The sequence below is a fragment of the Balaenoptera physalus genome (genome assembly GCF_965194825.1).
Source record: "Balaenoptera physalus genome assembly, chromosome: 16".
NCBI classification, from domain to species: Eukaryota; Metazoa; Chordata; class Mammalia; order Artiodactyla; family Balaenopteridae; genus Balaenoptera; species Balaenoptera physalus.
In genome coordinates, this window is record NC_138898.1 from 52,952,088 (window position 1) to 52,971,581 (window position 19,494).

The following is a 19,494-nucleotide window of genomic DNA, read 5'->3' on the forward strand; positions in this document are numbered from 1 at the left end:
AGACGCTGGGCAGCAAAGTGCCCACAGCCAGGGGCCCTTGTGCTGAGAGCCAGGCCTGGGGGCAGACGTGGTCCGTGAAGGCCAAGGAGCCGCACCAGGGCCCAGTGAGGCCAGGAAGGAGCAGGCATTTGAGTTGGGCAGGAGGATGGGCCAGGAGGTGATGGGAGGGAGTTGGGGCGGGGGCTGCAGAGCCCTATACCACCTGCTAAAGGGCCTTTGGTGGTCAGAAAGAGGGTGCAGGTGAGGTTTTTGAGAAAGGCAGGACCTCCTGGAAGATGCTGCCCTGGCCAGGAGGCCAGAGAGGGAGGGCAGGCGCTGGCTGCGTGGCCTGAGCTCACCCTCAGCATCCCGTGCAGCCTCTTGACCTTTCGGGCTTCCTCCTTTGCCAGGAAGAGTGCAAAGCCATGGGGTGGCCGCACGCGGGGCACACGCTCGCTCACGGGCGTCACGGCCGGGCTTTCCACCAGGGTATCATCCTCATCAGGGTGCAGCCGCTTGGCCACCAGCGAGAAATACAGAGCTTCCAGCAGGACCTGGACCAGGGCTGGCATCAGAGGGGCCCGTGGGTGCCAGAGGCTGGCAGCCTGGCCCCCCTGCATCCCACTTACCTTGAGTGGCTCCCAGAAGAGGAACGAAGCCAGGAAGCTGGAACTGCTTGAGAGGAGCCACATGACAGACACGCTGGAGGGGAAGCCAGCGCCGACCCACCCTGACACCCCCACGGCCACGGCCACCAGGAGCAGGCTGAGCCCGTGGGCCAGGGGTGCACACCAGGCCGGCAGCAGTCGCTTCCGCAGACCCTCCACCAGCCCTGGGGAGGCAGACACAGATAGGTCACCAGCAGCGCAGAGGAAGGGGTGGGGAGGGCCAACCTGGGGACTCGGGAGCGCACCTGTCCTGGACAGCTCTGCCGGCTGGGGCTGCTCCCACGTCAGGCTCGAGCTGGGCAGCCCCCTCTCCCCTGGCAGCATCAGCGTCTGATTCCTCTCACCAGGGGCGCTGCACCTGAGGCACAGGCAGAGGGGAGCAGCCAGCAATCACCTGTCGGCCCACACGCCACCCAAGGCACGGCCAGCCCACCTCTCTGGGCCCGTGCATTCCCTTCTCCTGGTCCGTGGAGAGAGAGGACACTGCCCCAAGCCAGGTGGAGATGGTGCTGGAGGCCAGAACACCACTGGTCACTCTGGGGAGGGGCCAGGTCACCTCCTCTGGGACCCGGTCCTCGCCTCACATCACTGTGACCTGTTGCCCCTCCATCCTGTCACCGCTCCAGCAGCCATCGCCCCCCAGGGCGCCACCATCCGGCCTCCAGCCTCGTCCCCCAGCCTGATCTCTGTGCCAGCAAACCAGGCCTCCCTGCACACGAAACCCAAGACCGGCTTCTGGACAAGGAAACATACATGTGTCTTTCACGTGCCGAGCTGCCTGTCTCTCCCGGCGCCGCCCGACCTGACCTTCCGGGCTCCAGAGCTGCTACAGAGAGAGGGCAGCTACGGGAGCCGGAGCAGAGAGGAGAAGGGGGAAAAAGAAAAGAGGGAAGCAAGACGGTGACAGCCATGAACTGGGGACAAAGTGCACACACTTAGCGGCAGGTCCGCACAGCTGTACCCTGAAGAGAATGGGCCTCCAGACATGCCTGCCGCTGAGTGGCGGCAAACCTTTCTGGTTTTGTGCGTCTCCCAGGGAATAAAAGGAGTTAACGGCTTCTGGAGGTGGGACAGCACAGAGAGAACAGACATGAATACACAGGACACACTTTTTTCTTGAAATGGACTTTTCTGATTATAAAAGTAGCATAAACTATTTGTAGAAAATAGATTTCCATCATGCAAGGAACAGTAGTGTTAATAGTTATTTCTAGTCCTTTTTCTCTACATGTGTTTATATTTTACATGCAGATAGAAACAGGTCGTATCAGGATCAGTGGTTCAGCTAGCATACACAGAGTTTGACATCTGACTCTAAGCTGCAGGAGAGCAAAGGCTGTGTCTGACTGGGTTCACTGATTCCTTCGGTCACAACCAGCATGACATCCCCTAACTAGATGCCAGGCCCTGCTCTACACACTGAGAGACAAGAGCACAGTCCGTGTGCATGTCATGTGCACATGCTGGTGGGGGAAGCAGACAGAAAGCATAAGCGAAGCAGGGGAGGACATGGAGACAGAGGCCTGTTTCTGCCCTGCACGAGCACGCGCCCACGTTCCCGTGCCTTTTACATTATTTACACGGGGCAGGAAGGAAGGCTCTGATCAGGAAGCATCTAAGAGGAGACCTGAAGGAAGTAGAACGTGAGGCTCCTGTCTTGGGAAGAACCCTCCAGGCAGAGGGAGAAGCAAATGTAAAAGATGAGGACAGAAGAGCAAGGGAAGCCATAGCCAAAGGAAGTGGGCGACGGAGGTGGCAGGAGAGGGACAGGGAGGGGGTGGGGCCAGAGCAAGTGTGGTTGGGGGAGCATCGTGAGGACTGTGCCCAGTTGCAGCAGGCCACCTGCTGGATGGCCCCAGTGATGCTTTCCTCCTAACCAAGAGGATACTGTGGAAATGATCGTGTGTGTGAATAAGGGGCTGGGCCACAAAGGACACTATGGCTTCCACCTCGTTCTCCTGGACCACTCACTTTGGTCGCCATGTTGTGAGGACGCTCAAGCAGCCTAATGCTGAGGTCCAGATGGGGAAGAGCTGAGGCCTCCCACCAACAGCCCGTACCAATGTGCCCCCCTCCCCACCCCAGGAGGGCAGTGGCAGAGTCTGCTGCAGGGAGAAGGAAGGTGAGCTGTAAGGGAGGAACAGGACTCTGCTGAGTCAGCCCCGGAATGGTCCAGGCAGAGGATGATGTTTGGATGGAAGGTGCAAGGGCAAGTGGAGAGAAGGTCAGATTCCAAATCTGGAAAGCAGCAGACAGAATCTGTTAAAGGCTCGTGTGAGGAAGTACTTGAAAAGAGAGGAGTCGAGAATGAATCCAAGAGTTTTCTCTTGGTCAGTCCAAGAGTGCACCTGCCCTTTCCTGAGACATCTCGTGTTGCTGTGTGAGTCTGTGCTGCCCTGGACACTCATGCGGAGAAGTTGCTTACTGGCAGGTGGATGTCTGGACCTGGGTGTCAGGGAGGGCTCTGGGCTGGAGGTGGTGGGGTGGTCAGCTGCTAATTACTACCAGGGCTTCCTCATAGCATAGGTTTCCAAATTGATTGGCAATTCCTTCATTAAAATTCCATCATGGCATGGTTATCTGTCTTCGTTAAATAAATTGAGAAGCTTTACCTTTTTCTCTGTGTTCTGGGAGAGTTCGTATATCTCAGTAATTTTTGGTTGCTTGAAAATTAGAAGAGTTAAAAGGAATGGAAATACGGATATTAAAATAGATACAGATGAGAAAAGAGGTATGAGGTAATTCTATGTGAATCTTTGTTACTAAATTGGAAACCAGCCAAGAAGTTGAGAAATTCTTAAAAACATAAAGCTAGGGGGGCTTCCCTGATGGCGCAGTGGTTGAGAGTCTGCCTGCCAATGCAGGGGACACGGGTTCGAGCCCTGGTCTGGGAAGATCCCACATGCCGCGGAGCAACTGGGCCCGTGAGCCACAATTAGCCTGCGCGTCTGGAGCCTGTGCTCCGCAACAAGAGAGGCCGCGATAGTGAGAGGCCCGTGCACCGCGATGAAGAGTGGCCCCCGCTTGCCACAACTAGAGAAAGCCCTCGCACAGAAACGAAGACCCAACACAGCCATAAATTAATTAATTAAACTAATTAATTAATTAAACTAATTAATTAATTAAAACATAAAACTGAAGGGAATTCCCCGGCGGTCCAGTGGTTAGGACTCGGCACATTCACTGCCAGGGCCCAGGTTCAATCCCTGGTCAGAGAACTAAGATCCCACAAGCCGCACCGTGCGGCCAAAAAAAAAGAAAAGAGAAGAAAAACCATGAAATTGAAACAGTGTCGAAAGGAAAAACATTAGCTATTTAAAAGCCTGCAACGACCCCGCATCACGGCAGGTCCTGCCAGCCTCACACTGGTGGCCTTTTGTTACTCAAACATCCCTCCCTCCTGCCACCCTAAAGGGAACGCTGGCTGGACCCTGGTGACCCCACGAGGTCTTTCAACAGATGAGGGACTCTGAGGCCTAACAACTTCGCCCCAGCCCCACAATGGCTGGACAGCACAAGGGCAGGCCCAGCCAGGGAGCAGGGTTACTGGCTGGGCTCCCTGCTGCCCCCCACCCCCAGGAGGTGGGCACTCACAGGCCAGCGAGCAGGTCCGTTTCTCCTTGAGTGTCCTGGGTGGGGGCCAGGCTGCCAGCCCCTTCAGCCAGGATCTGCCGGATCAGGTCTTCATCTGGAGGGAGCAAAATGTGTCAGCCCTGGAGCCTTCCTGGGGGGAGCTGGGGGACACCACCCTCCCCAACCCTGCTCACCCACCTGAAGCTGAGAAGTATTTGGAAGGTGAGGAGGGGCTGACCAGGGAGAGACTGTCATCCTCTGGGCCCGGCATGCGGCCCATCCGGCCCCGGGCCAGCCGCTGCAGGGTGCTGCCCATGACGGACGGGTCACTCAGCAAGTCTGGCCAACTGAGGGTGCCTTCGCTGGATGGCCAGCACACCAGGCTGCAGGCGACAGGTCAGCAAGGGGAGCCCGGGGGACGCATCTGCACACACACCCAACCCAAGTCCCGTCACACGTGGACACGTGGGGCTGCTGAGCAAACACTCCCGGGACAGTGCCACAACACACGGACGAGGATATGTGACGCAGCACATGAGAGGCGCAGCTGACCTACAGGAGAGACGGCTCACGTTTTCTCTAGGGACCCCCACCTTTTAGAATCCTCCACAAATAAGTCGTGTTTCATTTGTCCAGCAAAGGCCTGTTAAGAAGCACAGAGGAAACCTGATTCCAGGCTGCCCAGAACACAACCCCATCCAGGCAGGCCCTGGGGAGCCCGCACCTCAGCACCGAGTCCCGGGAAGGCAAGTACGGAGCTGTCCAGCACAGATGAGTCCAGGCAGCTGTCCATGTCCAGTGCCTGCGGCCCTGCTGGTGTGGGGCTCCGGCCCCCAGCCACCTGCAGGAGAGGCAGGCGGTCAGTGGGAGGCAGCTTGGGCCCCTGCTGTGGGGAGGCATGCTTGCTCCTGGCAGGCAGAATCTAGAGCAGTGCTGTCCTGGAGAATGTTCTAGATGCACACATTCTACACCTACACTGTCCATCACAGGAACCACTCGCCACGTGCCAATACAGAACACCTGAAGTGTGGCTGGTGTAATGGAGAAACTGAAGTTTTAATTTTATCTAATTTTAATCAACTTAAATATAAACAGCCAGGGACTTCCCTGGTGGCGCAGTGGTTAAGAATCTGCCTGCCAATGCAGGGGACACGGGTTCGAGCCCTGAGCCGGGAAGATCCCACATGCTATGGAGCAGCTAAGCCCGTGCGCCACAACTACTGAGCCTGCGCTCTAGAGCCCGTGAGCCACAACTACTGAGCCCGCGTGCCACAACTACTGAAGCCTGTGCGCCTAGAGCCTGTGCTCCACAACAAGAGAAGCCACTGCAATGAGAAGCCCGTGGACCAAAACGAAGAGTAGCCCCCACTTGCCGCAACTAGAGAAAGCCTGCGCGCAGCAATGAAGACCCAACGCAGCCAAAAAGAAAAAAAAAAAAAAAAAAATATATATATATATATATATATATATATATAAAAATAAATATACACACACATACATATATATAAAAACAGCCACACATGGGAAATTCCCTGGCGGTCTACTGGTTAGGACTCCGTGCTTCCACTGCAGAGAGCGTGGGTTCGATCCCTATTTGGGGAACTAAGATCCTGCATGCCCCGTGGCGTGGCCAAAAATTTTAAAAAAACAAAAAACAACCCCCCTGCCCCCCGCAAAAAACCCAGCCACATACAGCTAAGGATGTTCATTCTGGGTTCCTGGGGGAAATGCCACTTGTCATGGTGTATGACCCTTTCTTATGAGACGTGGGCATCAGCCGGTTCCCCAGCCAGTCCTGTTTGCTTGAGTGGTGTCAGCAGTGACCCATGTTCACTCCTGATTCTGACACCCTGCATCTCTCCCCCGGCTCCTGACCCCTCTCTGGCTGCCATACTTAACAGCACAGCCCTCGGCAGGGGCAGCCGTGCCCATGCTCCAGGAGCCCCGCCCACCTTGCTCCGGGACATCCGGAAGAGGAACAGGATGGCCAGGTAGACGGGGTAGACAACCAGGCTGGACACCAGGCCGACGGCGATGATGTCGATGCTCAGTGGGATCAGACTGGACGCGGGCCCCATACTGTGGCAGGAGAGGAGAGACGGGGCCGGCTTGGGGGGTGGGGCAGGAGGGATTGGGGGTTGGGCAGAGGGAGGGCGTGCCGACCCCCACAGCACCCACCTGTAGGTAGCGTCTCCCACGGCACCGTACCACACGGCGTTGGCACCCAGGAAGAGGCAGATGAGGAGGATGCAGCACGTGGCTCGCTGGACACGTGTAAAGCGGCTCCGAGGTGGCCGGTCCCACATGGAGAGCCAGACGTGCTTGTCAAAGAAGCCGCGCTGCAGTTCGGCCACCAGGAGGCGCTGGAACCGCCGCAGGGCCACATCACCTGGGCGGGGACAGGAGGGCTTCAGGAGATCCCAGGGCCAGGCGCCCCACCCCCCCCACCCCATGGCCTGCCACCGGGGCAGGGCCTTACTTGCCGCCAGCACCTCCTTCTCCACCAGGCCCCCGTTGGCCTCCGTCTCCACTGACAGCCAGTCGTTGACCAGGAAGAAGGTGCTGCGGGCGTTCTGCAGGTCCCTGACGATGATGTGCTGCAGGAACCAGGCGGGGCTCAGCCCTGCGGAGGGGAGGGGCAGGGCGGTCAGGGCTGGGTGGGCAGCAGAGGGGTGGGGGCGGCAGCAGCGGGGCCCCCAGACCTTTGTTGTCATGCCACACGCGGATCTTCCACACGCTGCCCAGGCTGTGTGGGGTGGCGATCTGGAAGATGTCCAGGCTGTTGCGGTGGAAGGCTCCGTCCCCATCCAGGTGCCGGTGGCCGCTGCGGCTATCTGCCCCGTACAGCATGATGCCCACATGAGCTGTGGTCCCTGGAGGACGGAGGGACAGGGGGCAGGACTCTGGGTTTGCCGCCCACCAGACACTGACCCCGGGCGAGTCTGCCCTGACAACCTTCCTTCGACAGGCACGGGCAGCCCTCGCCCTGCGGCTCTGATACAAACGGATCTCAGTCGCCTCAAACCGTTAAATGAACGGCCCCCAGTGACACAATTCAAATGCCAGTTGTGGTGGTACCTTAACTGCAAGTAACAGCGTGGAACATGAAGGTGGCTGCCAGCCTTCAGTCCGCTACATAAGAGATGCATGTCCTGATGGGTGACGTCACCTCTCCCAGAGGCTGCTGGTGACCAGTCACCATACACCTCTCAGTCCCCACACGGACCACCAAGTGCATAGCAGTGTTGCCTCCATGTCCCTAGCGATAAACCTACACGACGTTTTATAAAAGTGGGTCATCAACACAGAGGACCAGAAAAAAATTTAAAAACTAAAAATAAAAGAGAGGGACTTCCTTGGTGGCGCAGTGGTTAAGAATCCGCCTGCCAATGCAGGGGACACGGGTTCGAGCCCTGGGCCAGGAAGATCCCACATGCCATGGAGCAACTAAGCCCGTGTAACACAACTACTGAGCCTGAGCTCTAGAGCCTGCAAGCCACAACTACTGAGCCTGCGTGCTGCAACTACTGAAGTCTGCACACCTAGAGCCCGTGCTCCACAAGAGAAGCCACCACAGTGAGAAAGAAGCCTGCGCACCGCAATGAAGAGTAGCCCCCCACTCACCTCAACTAGAGAAAGCCTGCGCAAGCAGCAACGAAGACCCAACGCAGCCAAAAAAAATAAAAAAATAAAAATAAAAGAGAGAACCAGGTAACAAAGATGAAAGCACAGCAAAGAAAAGAAAAATGGTACCAAGGAAGCGAACTTTGCATCAAAGGCAAACACATGACTGAAGAAACAGCCGACCACGGGGCCGCTGTCGCTGCCGCTGCCGCTGCCGCTGCCCCAGGGGCTCTGGAGAGGCCGTCGCTGACAGCAAACTCACCAACATGAGAGCAATGGTTGCGACAAAAAGGATGAAGACGTCACATAGCAATGGATGCCGGCAAAAACTTCATGTGGAAAGAACTCTCAGAGGTACTTCACAGTGAGGAGAGCACAACAAGAGGTCGGCAGCAAAGTGTCCGCTGGCCGAGGCACAAAGATGCCCCCTCAGGTGGCAATTACAGATGAGAAGGCAAGCGCTGCTCAAACTACTCTTGGTAAGTTTCCCACAAAGAAATAAGGCACTTTAGTTCTCAGCGTCTAACGCTTTATGTTACACTATACTGATTCCACATCATCACGTTTCTTTCCACATTTTTAACCAAGAGTTCAAGAGCTTTTGATGTCTTGAAAACAATCTTTTCACCAGGACGACTTATTACCATTTAATAATCATTTCCCACACCAATCGTCAGGCTGTTCCACCCGGCTGCGCACGTCAGCGGCTGCCCACAGGGACTACGAGCCCACTGCGTGCCCACAGGTCGCTGTGCAGATGAACGAGCTGCTGCCTGGCACAGCCATGGTGACCCAAACCCCTGCTGGAAGCCACCCCTCTATTACAAGAGTCCCCGTCGGGAAGGCAGCCCCCCTCACCTGAGCCCCGGCCCCAGCCGGTCTTGACCAGGATCTCATACTTGAAGCGGCCCCCCTTCCCGCAGAACGGGATGATGCGGACCCGGCTGACGTCCAGCTGGTCCAGCTTACGCAGGATCACAGCCGTGACCACGTAGGTCACCAGGCACACAGTGCACGTCAACAGGACGATGTAGTTCACGCTTGAGGCTGGCTCCTGGGGAGACAGAGCCGTCAGGCCCCAGGGGCGCAGCCCAGCCCTCGCCTGCTCAGGGTGGAGCCGGGGCTCCCCAGCAGTCCAAGGATGCAGCACCACTCACGGGGAAGATGAAGTGGACATGGCTGGGAGGCACAAAGAGACTGGCACCGAAGGCGGTGAGGTGGCGGGTGAGGCAGACAGCCTGGCTGGGCGAGGTCTCCTCTAGGGGCACGAGGCCCTCCGTCCGCCATGCCATCTCCTTCTCGCTGAAGTACTGGCAGAGGGACGTGTACAGACCCACAGACACCTCCAGTGCTGACCATCGGAAGTGGCTGGTCAGGTTCAGGTAGTAGCTCGTGCCCAGATCTCTGGTCCTGGGAGAATTGGGGGGTGTCATGGCCAGACCTGGCCTGGCCCGCTCCCCAAACCCCACAGGGAGCCCCCGGGCCCTGGCACGTACAGATCCGATCATGTCCACCTGCCCTCAGAGACCAGCCCCACCCCGCCAACAAGTCCCACTGCTCCCAGGTCCAGGGCAGGACGTGCTCACCCCGGGGCGATGAAGAAGGTGTAAGGCCTGTGGTCATCGCCTGCCAGGACCTCCAGGCTGATCCTCCTGCTGGCGGAGCAGTTGTGCTCGTTGGGCCAGGGCATAGCGTGCAGGTAGGCGGCCAGGTAGGGCTCAGGCTCCTCCGGCAGGTAGTGCTCTGCAGGTGGCATGTGCAGGCTCAGACCCCTTCCCGGGCAGCTCACACACCCTAGGGGACAACCCCGGAAGCCCTCCCCAGCCGCCCCGCTGCCCTCCTGCCAGGCCCCCACGGCCCCATAAAACAGGAGACAGACTTTACCGAAGGCCACGAGTTGGGGGTGCCCGCGAGAAACGCCTGTTCACCTGGCCACCCCACTGCCCCACACAGGCTGGGCCACGGGAGGGAAGAGGAGGCCGCCCACCGAGGGCCCCGCCATGCCACGCACCGTTCAGCACCATGAAAGTAAGCTGCAGGTGAAGCCCGGCCTCGGGGTTGCTGTTCTCAGGGGTGACCACGACACTAACTGAGGCCTGGGGCTGGACAACGGCGGAGCCAGCAGGGATGCGGTGGCCCTGGGCAGCCTGGTCTGAGTTGTTAGGCACCTTCACGGTGATGGCGCGCTCTGAGGCCAGCTGCCCAATGGGGATCTGGGTGCCGGCCTGTGTCTGGAAAGCCATGGACGCCACCTTGGTGGAGACAGTGTAGTTGCTGATGTAGCCAAAGGGGAAGGGGTTGGAGTCGACGAGGAGGATGAGTTGCACCACATCACTGAGGTTGGACAGGGCCCCGCTGAAGGCTGCGGGGATGGAGAAGTGGCAGCCGGGGCCCGAGGCATCGCCCTGGCACAGCAGACTCAGCGGGTCCGAGCGCTTGCCCTGTGCCACGATCTCTTCACCCGCCAGGGTCAGGGGCTCCTCGTTGAGCACACGGGAGCGCATGAGGATGCCCATGAGGGCCGACGAGAGCTGGTAGGCCCTGGACGCCACCAGTAGCGACGGCGGCTCTGCCCCCAGCTCCGAGGGCTGTGGGCCCTGCACGTCCGAGCTGGCCAGGTGGATGAGGTCACCTACGGATAGGAGAGATTAGGGGGAGAAGTGGGGAGAGGGGTCATGGGGAAAGATCGGGGGGAGAGGTATGGTTAGGGGAGAGGTCTGGTGGGGGGAGAGGTGGCAGAGAGGTTGGGGGGAGAGGTCCGGTGGGGGGCAGAGACTGGAAGGTGGGTAGAGGTGAGGGAGAGGTGGGAGAAGGTCCGGGGAGCAGCAGGCGCCCACACCTGTGATGTTGAGGATGCTGTCGGCGATGGCAGTGGGCGTCCCGGTGCCCGCGGCAGTCTCGGCCTGCAGGATGCGCATCATGCCCTCTAACTTGTGCAGTGTCTTCTTCAGGCATGAGCGGCACACGAATTCCCAGCTGGACACCTGCAGGGAGCCCATCACCATGTCCAGCCCCACTCCAGCCTGGCTAACCCAGGCCAGGTAGGGGCCACTCAGCAGCAGCTCCCCCCACTTCTGCCCCTCAGCCCAGCTCAGCTCCGCCATGCTCGCTGTGATCTTGGAGCAGCCTCTGTGACGGTGGCCTCCCCACCTCCGTGGAGCCGTTCCAAACCACCTTTCATGTTGCAGCTGGAAAATCCATGCCAAACACGGCTACAACCATGGGCATCTCTGCCAGGAGCCCTTCAGTGGCTCTTCCCCACACACAGGCAGAGTTCAAGGTAACGTGGCCCCACTGGCCACCCCAGCCACGCACACAGCCAAGTAAGCCAGGTCGCAGACAGGGCGACCCCCACCCAGAAGACCTTCCCTTCCCTTCTCCTCCACGAGGCCTCGGCAGCAATCCCCTGCCACCCTGAGCACAGTCCCCCCCGCCGTCAAGACAGAGCCCAGCCCAGCCCGGTTGCTGAGTCCTAGGCGAGGGTGGCGGGGTCAGGTGTAACCACAGGCCCACAGGCGAGAGCACAGAACAGCCTCGCCCCTCCCCACACCTGGGCCTTGTGCCCTGGACCCCTGCAGGGTCACCCTGGGGGGCACCTGTGGCTCACGCTGGGACAGCTGAGAACGGGAACGTGGCCACACAGACTTGGCTGGGAAAGGAGCTCTCGGGTCGTCAGGGTTGGGGGCCCAGGGCTGCCGCAGGGCCTGTGTCTCGTCCTACCGTGCACTGGGCCAGGGCGGCCGCAACCTGCTGGATGTCGTCCACGGTGTTGACCCGCAGGGAGACCAGGGTCTCAGTGACGTTCTTGCGTATCTGGGCGCGCAGCTGCCGCCTGGGGTCTGGCTCTGCCACCATGGCCAGGGCCTGCTCGTACTGCAGGCACAGGGGAGCCGTCAGCAGGAGATGGGCAGCCCTGCCCACAGTGCAGGCCGGCCAAGGGCAGGCATCTCGGCCGCTGCCTAATACCAGTGGCGACTCGAGCCCTGTGTCAAGGGCAAAAGGGGCGTTCCCCAGGACCCCACGTGGGGACTAGGGGCACGAGGAGAGGAGGGGGCAGCCTGGCACTGGGGAGGGCCCCGCAAGTGGGTGCTGCTGGGAGCAGGAGTGGTACCAAGGCCCTGGTCAGGAGAGGGTGTCTGGGCCACCCCCAGCACAGAGGCCAGTGCAGGAGGGGCTCCTCGGCCGCACTGACCTCGTTGAGCACAGCGATGAGGGCTAGCGAATACTCGATGACGTGCTGGGGGTCGGCCTGGCGCAGCAGCCCAGGTAGCGTGCTCTCTGTGAGGCTGTACAGCCAGGGCGTGAGATCTGGGGGGCCGTCAGGGGACTCTCCGGGGGGCTCTGGCAGGGTGATGGCCAGAGACCTGTGGGCAGAGGTTGTGGATGAACAGGTGGCGGGCCCCCCTCCCACCCCCGGCCAGGCCCTGTTCCACGGGCACAGGCTCACCTGTTGAGGGCGACCACGGCAGCACCCAGCTGGTCCTGCACAACCACAGCCAAGCCCACCACAAAGTGGGGCGCAAAGCCGGGCGGCAGCACGGCCCCATAGATGGAGAGGCTGCCCTTGTAGACACAGAACTCCTCGCAGTGGCCCTGGCGACAGCGCCGCAGCAGCAGGGCATACACCAGTGGAGCACCTGCGTCCTCCTCGTCCTGCCAGCCTGTGGGCCCCCAGGGCATCAGCGGGGTCCCCACATGCCCCCCATCACCAGGGCTCCATGGCTGTACTCACCCACACACTCGAAGTGCACCTTGGTGGTGAGGGCGCGCACGGCCTCGAGCGGGAAGAGGCGGCAGGAGCCCCCCAGTGGAGGGCGGTTTGGGGCGAGATGGATGGAGGCGCAGCCCTGCTCCTGGCCTGAGCGGCCCAGCACCGTGAGCGTGAATGTGTAGCCCTCGCCGTCCCGCAGCACGCCGCGCCGCACCACCAGCCGCATGCCTGCACTGCCCGTGGACGTGGTTGTCTCGTCCAGCACCAGCGTCTCATTGCTAAAGCTGCGCGCGGCCCAGCGCTGAGGGGGCACCCAGATCGCAGGTGCTCAGGGGCGGGTCTCCCCCAGGCCCCCCCACCTTAGGTCCCCACCCGGGGCCCCCTGCTCACCCCGCGCTCGGAGCCCCCGCCGCAGTTGTCACAGCGGCCCTCCAGGTACACGTAGGAGCTGCGGCTCACTGCGTACACCGCCTGCGCCTTGCAGGACACACACTCCAAGGACACGATGGGTACCCGGCCCCTCCGGATCAGCACCTGGAGGCCGGGCAGGATTAGAGAGAGACATGCCCACCCTGGCCAGGAGCCTCCAGATTGGGGCTCTGCTCCTGAGGCCCAGACCCTTGAGTCTGCCCCATGTGGTGGGTGGTAGCGAAACCCATGGAAGAGCAGGGCTCCTGCCCCTGCCATCCTCCCACCTGCAGAAGCTCCTCTCAGGCCCAGCCAACTCCTAAGTCAGCCCGAAGCCCAGGTTCTGTGTGGCCATGAGCTCAGCCCTCACCCAGGATATTTACGTCATTTTGTGACTCCTAGGATTAGCGAGGGGCAGTGGGGGGGAGGATAGGGGGAGGAGGGGATTTAATGAAGCTCAGACCATGATGGGCTTATTTTCTGCAGCACCCCGGGCCGGTCTTGGGCCTGGCACATAGCAGGCAGTCGACAGGTGCTCGGCTACAAACGGATAGATGAACAGAGGCATGAAGGTACGGATGGATGAGTGTCCGCGTGGGGACAAGCATAGCTCAGCTCAGCGCGGCCCCGTCTGAGCCTCGCACTGCTCTCTGCACTGGGGGTGGGGCCCACATCAGACAGCCCCAGACGGCCACTCCGGGCAGAAACCTGGCATGGGGGACGGACACCCCATCGCGGGCACCAGCAGGGCCTGATGCACCCGCTCCTGTTACAGCAGCAGGAGTGGTGCCATGGGGCCAAGCATACGTGGTCCTGACCACTTGGCGGCTTAGAGAGGGAGAGAGAGCGTGCTCTACACACAGGCAAGAACAGGCCCTCCCCATTCAGGGAAGGGACACCATGCTCTGGGGAAGGGACGTGTCTCCTCGCTGTTGGCCTTCAGTGCTGCGGAGACAGTAAATTTCTCACAAACCACTAGGGCCTGTGCTGCACCTCTAAGCTTCATGTGCAGCTATGGCCTTTTTAGAAGAAAGCAATGCCAGATGAGCATCTCATTAAGTAGAATTAGCATCAAGAGTAATAATAACTTAAAACCAATAGCTTCTAGAAGCACTAAAACAAAAAACCAAAAAACCAAAAAAAACCTTAAAAATGGGTGCTCGGGGACTTCCCTGGTGGCGCAGTGGTTAAGAATCTGCCTGCCAATGCACGGGACACGGGTTCGGGCCCTGGCCCGGGAAGATCCCACATGCCGCGGAGCAGCTAAGCCCGTGTGCCACAACTACTGAGCCTGTGCTCTAGAGCCCGTGAGCCACAACTACTGAGCCCGTGTGCCACAACTACTGAAGCCCATACGTCTAGAGCCCGTGCTCCGCAACAAGAGAAGCCACCACAATGAGAAGCCTGCACACCACAACAAAGAGTAGCTCCCACTCACCGCAACTAGAGAAAGCCCACGCGTAGCAACAAAGACCCAACACAGCCAAAGATAAATAAATTAAAAAAAAAAAAATGGGTGCTCGGTACTACGTGCAGGCAGGGGCCCTGTGCACTCAGCCTCTCTGGCAGTCCCCCCTACCCTGGGGGCCGGTAGCTCCACCCAGGGCTGGGCCAGGGCAGCACCCACCGTCTGGTTGGTGACCTCCTCCTTGCGGCCTGCCTTCCATACAGTCAGGTTGAAGGTGTACTCCACACCAGCTTGCAGACGCTCCCGGGGGATGGTGACCACGCTGCTCCCACGGGGCCCGAAGTTCAGCGCACACCCGCCAGTCTCACTCTGCAGTCCATAATGGGGTGGTGGGAGGGGGGCGCACGGGGGTGAGACCCTAGGCCTGCCTCCAATTAGAGCCTGGCCCAGGGACGGCTGGGAAGACCCCTCACCCTGCTGGGATGGAGCCCACCAGGCACTCAGACATATCAAGCGGACCCAAGAGCCTGCCAGCCTCATTCACACAAACGACCTAAGGGGGATCAGGAGGACGACTGCCCCGCCATGTGGCTGACCTGTGTCGAGGCCACGCAGGCCCAGTGGAAGCTGAGCGGCGTCTGGTCACCGTCCTCCAGGTTGGGGTCATAGGACTTGCTCCCATCCAGCACCAGGTCCTGAGAGTCCGACCACACACGGTAGGAACCACCCTCGACAATGGGCACCAGGCGCTCAGGGGCCACTGTCACGTTGGCCTGGATGCTCCGTGCCAGCGGCGTGTCCCCAAATGACACCACGAACACAAAGCAGTAGTGGCCCACAGGCAGCACCATCCGTGGCACCACCAGCTGGGGCCGGCTCACATCCACACTGGGCAGGGTCACCCGGGCCATGCGCCCAGGCCGCTGGCAGCTGGTGGCGCGGTACACCTCCCAGCGGTACTCAGTCTGGTATGTGACGCAGTCGCGCAGGTCAACGTGGGCCTCCAGGTAGTTGCGCTGGGAACGCCGCATAAGCACCTGCGGGGGCAGGGCCACATCCACCTCGGGCTCCCTGCAGGCCAGCACGTGGACGGTGACCGTGGTCTGCACCACAAAGAAGCTCACCAGGTTGGTGGCGTTCACCTCCACACGGTAGTCCCCAGGCTGCAGGTAGTAGTGAGCCGCCCAGGGAACCTCCGTGTCCTCTGCCAGGGCCCCGTCCCCAAAGTCCCAGTGGTAGGCCACACGCCGGGGGCTGGGGCTTGTGGCAGCCTCGAAGCGGGCCGAGCGGTTGGTGAAGCAGCGGCCACTGCGCAGCGCCACGTGCTGAATGACGTCCTGGACCTCAACCACGAGCGTGTGGTTCACGCCGCCCAGCTCGTTGAAGGCTCGCACGTGGATCTCCAGCTGCCCCGCGGCCACGGGGGTATAGGTGACGTCGCGACCCGACAGGATGACCAGCGAGTCCCCCTGGACCTTCTGCAGCGAGAAGTACCACGCGTAGGCAACACGGGAACCCCGCTGCACCCGGGCCGTGAAGTTCCTCTCGGCGCCCGTGGCAATGGCCGGCTCGCAGCAGTCGGGCACCTGGAGCCCACCCACGGCCTCCAGCACCGAGACACGCACCTGTGCCTGCACCCGGCTTACGTGGTTCTCGGCCTGGATGCTCACCGTGTAGTCCCCGACCCGGGGGAAGCTGCGGGAGAAGTGGGGCCCGGGGAGCACCTCGAGGCCAGCCCCGCTGACCTGTAGGTGGAAGCTGACGGCCGAGCCGGCGGCCAGCAGGATCTGAAAGTGAACCAGCTGCCCGGGCTCCACCACCTTCCTGCTGGCCCATAGCACCAGGCCCACGATGGGCTCCTCCACCGTGAGGTTGTGTGTGGCCACGACCCAGCTGACCGCGTTGGAGGCGTTGAGCTGAATGGAGAAGGTGCCGGCGTCGGGGAGGACCATGGCGATGTGCTGGCCATGCCTGCTGCCACCCGGCACGGCCCAGCACCAGCTCACATTGGTGCCCGAGGCCAGCTGCCCCCAGAAAGGCACGGTGGAACTGGCCACCACAAAGCTGCAGTCCAGTTCACCGGCCCTGATGCTGAGGCCACTGACAGGCACTTGTACAGCCACCTCAATGCTGGCGTTGGCTGAGCCCAGTTGGTTCTTGGCCGTGACTGTGACCAGGTGCAGGCCGGGGCTGGGAAAGGTGTGGGTGGTGGATGGCTCTGGGGTCTCCCAGCCCAGCCCTTCCTCCAGGGACCAGGTGTAAGTGACGCCACTGCCACCAGCCAGCTCAGCACGGAGGGCGACACTTGCATTGACAGCCACCGGGTTCGGGGAGGCGGCGGCGGCCAGCCACCCCACAGGCTCCACAAAGTTCACGGTGCGGTTGGCCGAGGCGCTGCCCAGCATGTTGGTGGCCCGCAGCTGGACGTGGTAGGTGCCAGCCTCGAGCACGGTGAGCGAGAAGGCTTTGCCACTGCCAGCCAGGGCCAGGCCACTGTCCCGCTGAGCGGTCCAGCTGTAAGAGATGTTGGTGCCATCCCTGACTGCGGCCTGCAGCTGCAGCGTGCGGTTGGTGGGGAAGCAGCAGCTGCCGCCGCCGCCCACCACCTGCAGCCCCTCGATGTGCTGCAGGACATAGATGAAGATACTGTCCTGGGCGACGCCCACCTCATTCTCAGCAGTGACAATGATGTTGAAGGTGCCGACAGACCGGAAGGTGTAGGAGATGGTGGAGCCCCCAGGGATGGGTGTGCAGCGGTCACAGAGGACCCAGGAGTAGTGCACGTCACTGCCCGCCTCCAGGGAGGTGCTGAAGCTCACACTGCCATTCAGGGGTACCACCGTGCGGCTGGCGTTGACGCTGAGCCCCCGCACGCGCCGCTGCACGGTGACATTCAGCTGGGCTTCCCCACGGCTCACCTCGTTCCAGCCGGACACCCTGACGGGGAAGCAGCCCGTGCTGCTGTAGGCGTGGGTGACCGCAGGGCCCTGGAGCCGCCCGCCATCCCCCAGCTCCCACAGGTAGGTGGCGGGGTGCCCGCGTCCCACAGCAGAGAACTGGTAGGGCTGCTGTAGCTCCAGCACATGGGAGCCATTGACCCTGATGCCTGTGAGATCCACGGGCTCCTGCACCTCCACGAGTGCCGTGTCGTTGGCGGCTGAGATGTTGTTGGACACGGTGACCGTCACCAGGTAGGAACCTGAGTCCCAGTAGGTGAATGTGGCCTCGGGGCCCCCGACGCGGGCAGCAGCATCCTCGGTGCCGAAGTCCCAGGTGTAGCGGTAGGGGAATGGGGGCCAGGCGCAGGCAACTAGCCGGGCTGCGTCCCCGACCCGCACGAACTGCCTCTCGGGCCGCACGGTGATGTTGCCCACCTCGGGCTCCACGCAGATGCTGCTGAAGTAATGCGCCTTGTTCACGTGGCTCGACAGGACCAGCGCCAAGGGGAATGTACCGCTACGTGTGAAATTGTGCATCACTGTCGGGTCCCCTCGGACGGTTGTGTTGGACGAGCCGTCCCCGAAGGTCCAGTCGAAGATGTAGTGGGTAGGGTCCCCGGTGACGTGGGCTGTGAGCGGGGCGTGTGGCTGGGTGGGGATGCAGGCCGTAGGGTCGATCCACAGCACCTCCAGGACGAAGACCTGTACGGGCAGGCTCCGGGCCAGGTTTCCAGTGGGGCTGGACGCGCCCACGGTCACCGTGCAGTTCTGCGCCCGCAGGTACACGTGCTCTACCGTGGCCTCAGGGCCTGTGAGCACCGTGCCATCCCCCATGTCGAAAGTCCATGTGACGTTGTCGCCCGAATCCAGGCTGGCGCTGACCACCACGGGTGCACCCTGCTCCACGGCTGGGCTCAGGCTCACGGTCAGGCCACGGAGTTCCTCGAAGACACGGACGCTGATACTCGCCACTGTGCTGCTCACCGTGTTGTTGACCTCCAGTCGGATGTGGTATGCGCCGCTCGAGGCGAACGTGTGGTTGACCTCTGGCTGGGGCTGTGTTACAGCTGGGGAGCCATCCCCGAAGTCCCACGTGTACAGGACACCCCCAGGCGAGGGAAGCGGGTGTGGGAAGAAGGTGACAGGCCAGCCAGCCACCAGGACCCGGCTGCCCGTGGCCACGGCCATGGCAGGCAGGGTGGCGCGCACACTCACAGGCACCTGCTGCGTCAGGTTCTCGAAGGTACTGGACACGAGCAGGGTCAGGTTGTATTCACCTGGCAGACAGGCCCAGAATGGGGACGGGGCCGGAGCCGCCGCCACCACCTACTCAGCAGAACCCCTCCTAACCCCGTGCTGTGGGCAAGGGCCTGGGGTGGGGGTGAGGCACAAAGCAGGGCCCCAGTCATAACGTGAACAGAGAACGCCCTTGGACCCAGGCCCAGGTGCTCTCAGCACAGGGCGAGACACAGGGCTGAGGCAGAAAGATGAAGATCGACCGTCTCCAGGTACGAGTGCCCTTGGGGTGACAGGGCAGGCATAGGTGCAGGGCTGGGATCATAGGGGCACCACTGTTTACTCTGCATTTGTGTGTGTGAGGCTTCTGGAATTTCAAAAATGACTAAAAGGAACCTTCCCTTCTCCCCCAAAAAAGGCTCAGGGGAGGAGTCAGGAGGGGATAGAAGGGTCCGGTTTCTGGCTGGCAGACTTGAATCATGGGTCTCAGAGGCCTAATCCACCCCTCAACCCTGGACATCCCTTCTTCACCCCAGTGAGGGCCCTGCGCCATCAGCCCAGGCTGGATCCCGGGAGGCAGGACCAAGGGGGGGCTGTCCCCCAGGGAGGGGCTGTCCCCGGGGCAGGGCTCGCCCAAGCTGGAGGCTGGCAGGGCAGCAGGCCTGCCCCTTACCTGGGACAGTGTAGGTGTGTGTGATGTTGTGCTCCACCAGCACCTGGGCCACTGTGGGGTCTGGGACCTGGAAGGACTCGTTGTATGGAGGCTTGAACTGGCCGATCACCTGCTCCCCATCCCCAAAGGACCACCTGCCAGGGCAGCGAGCAGGCGGTGAGCAGGCTAGGAGGGAGGGGTAGGAGGGAGGGGTAGGAGGGAGGGGTGGGGAGGGCCCGGCTGTAGTCCCTTTCCTTGCACCTCCTTTCAAGGTACCACCCGCCCTGCTGCAGCCC

At 61.2% G+C, this 19,494-nt stretch overlaps 1 protein-coding gene across 5 annotated transcripts in view; it reads right to left on the minus strand.

Moving 5' to 3' along the window:
• The window catches only part of PKD1 (polycystin 1, transient receptor potential channel interacting), a 47,964-nt gene that overhangs the window by 4,445 nt on the left and 24,025 nt on the right, over positions 1-19,494 (minus strand). For 3 of the 5 annotated variants that reach the window (XM_082431981.1, XM_082431980.1, XM_082431979.1), the window contains exons 14-37: positions 19,220-19,353; positions 14,968-18,587; positions 14,591-14,740; positions 12,946-13,089; positions 12,577-12,856; positions 12,292-12,505; positions 12,037-12,208; positions 11,565-11,717; positions 10,684-10,828; positions 9,856-10,476; positions 9,431-9,587; positions 9,002-9,254; positions 8,703-8,898; positions 6,923-7,093; positions 6,700-6,843; positions 6,399-6,609; positions 6,173-6,299; positions 4,945-5,061; positions 4,814-4,863; positions 4,419-4,603; positions 4,242-4,335; positions 893-1,005; positions 609-811; positions 339-533 (exon numbers count right to left, since the gene is read on the minus strand). In XM_082431981.1, the coding sequence (XP_082288107.1) occupies positions 339-533; positions 609-811; positions 893-1,005; positions 4,242-4,335; positions 4,419-4,603; positions 4,814-4,863; positions 4,945-5,061; positions 6,173-6,299; positions 6,399-6,609; positions 6,700-6,843; positions 6,923-7,093; positions 8,703-8,898; positions 9,002-9,254; positions 9,431-9,587; positions 9,856-10,476; positions 10,684-10,828; positions 11,565-11,717; positions 12,037-12,208; positions 12,292-12,505; positions 12,577-12,856; positions 12,946-13,089; positions 14,591-14,740; positions 14,968-18,587; positions 19,220-19,353 (7,849 nt within the window). The other 2 variants (XM_082431982.1, XM_082431983.1) reach the window with 2 other exon arrangements.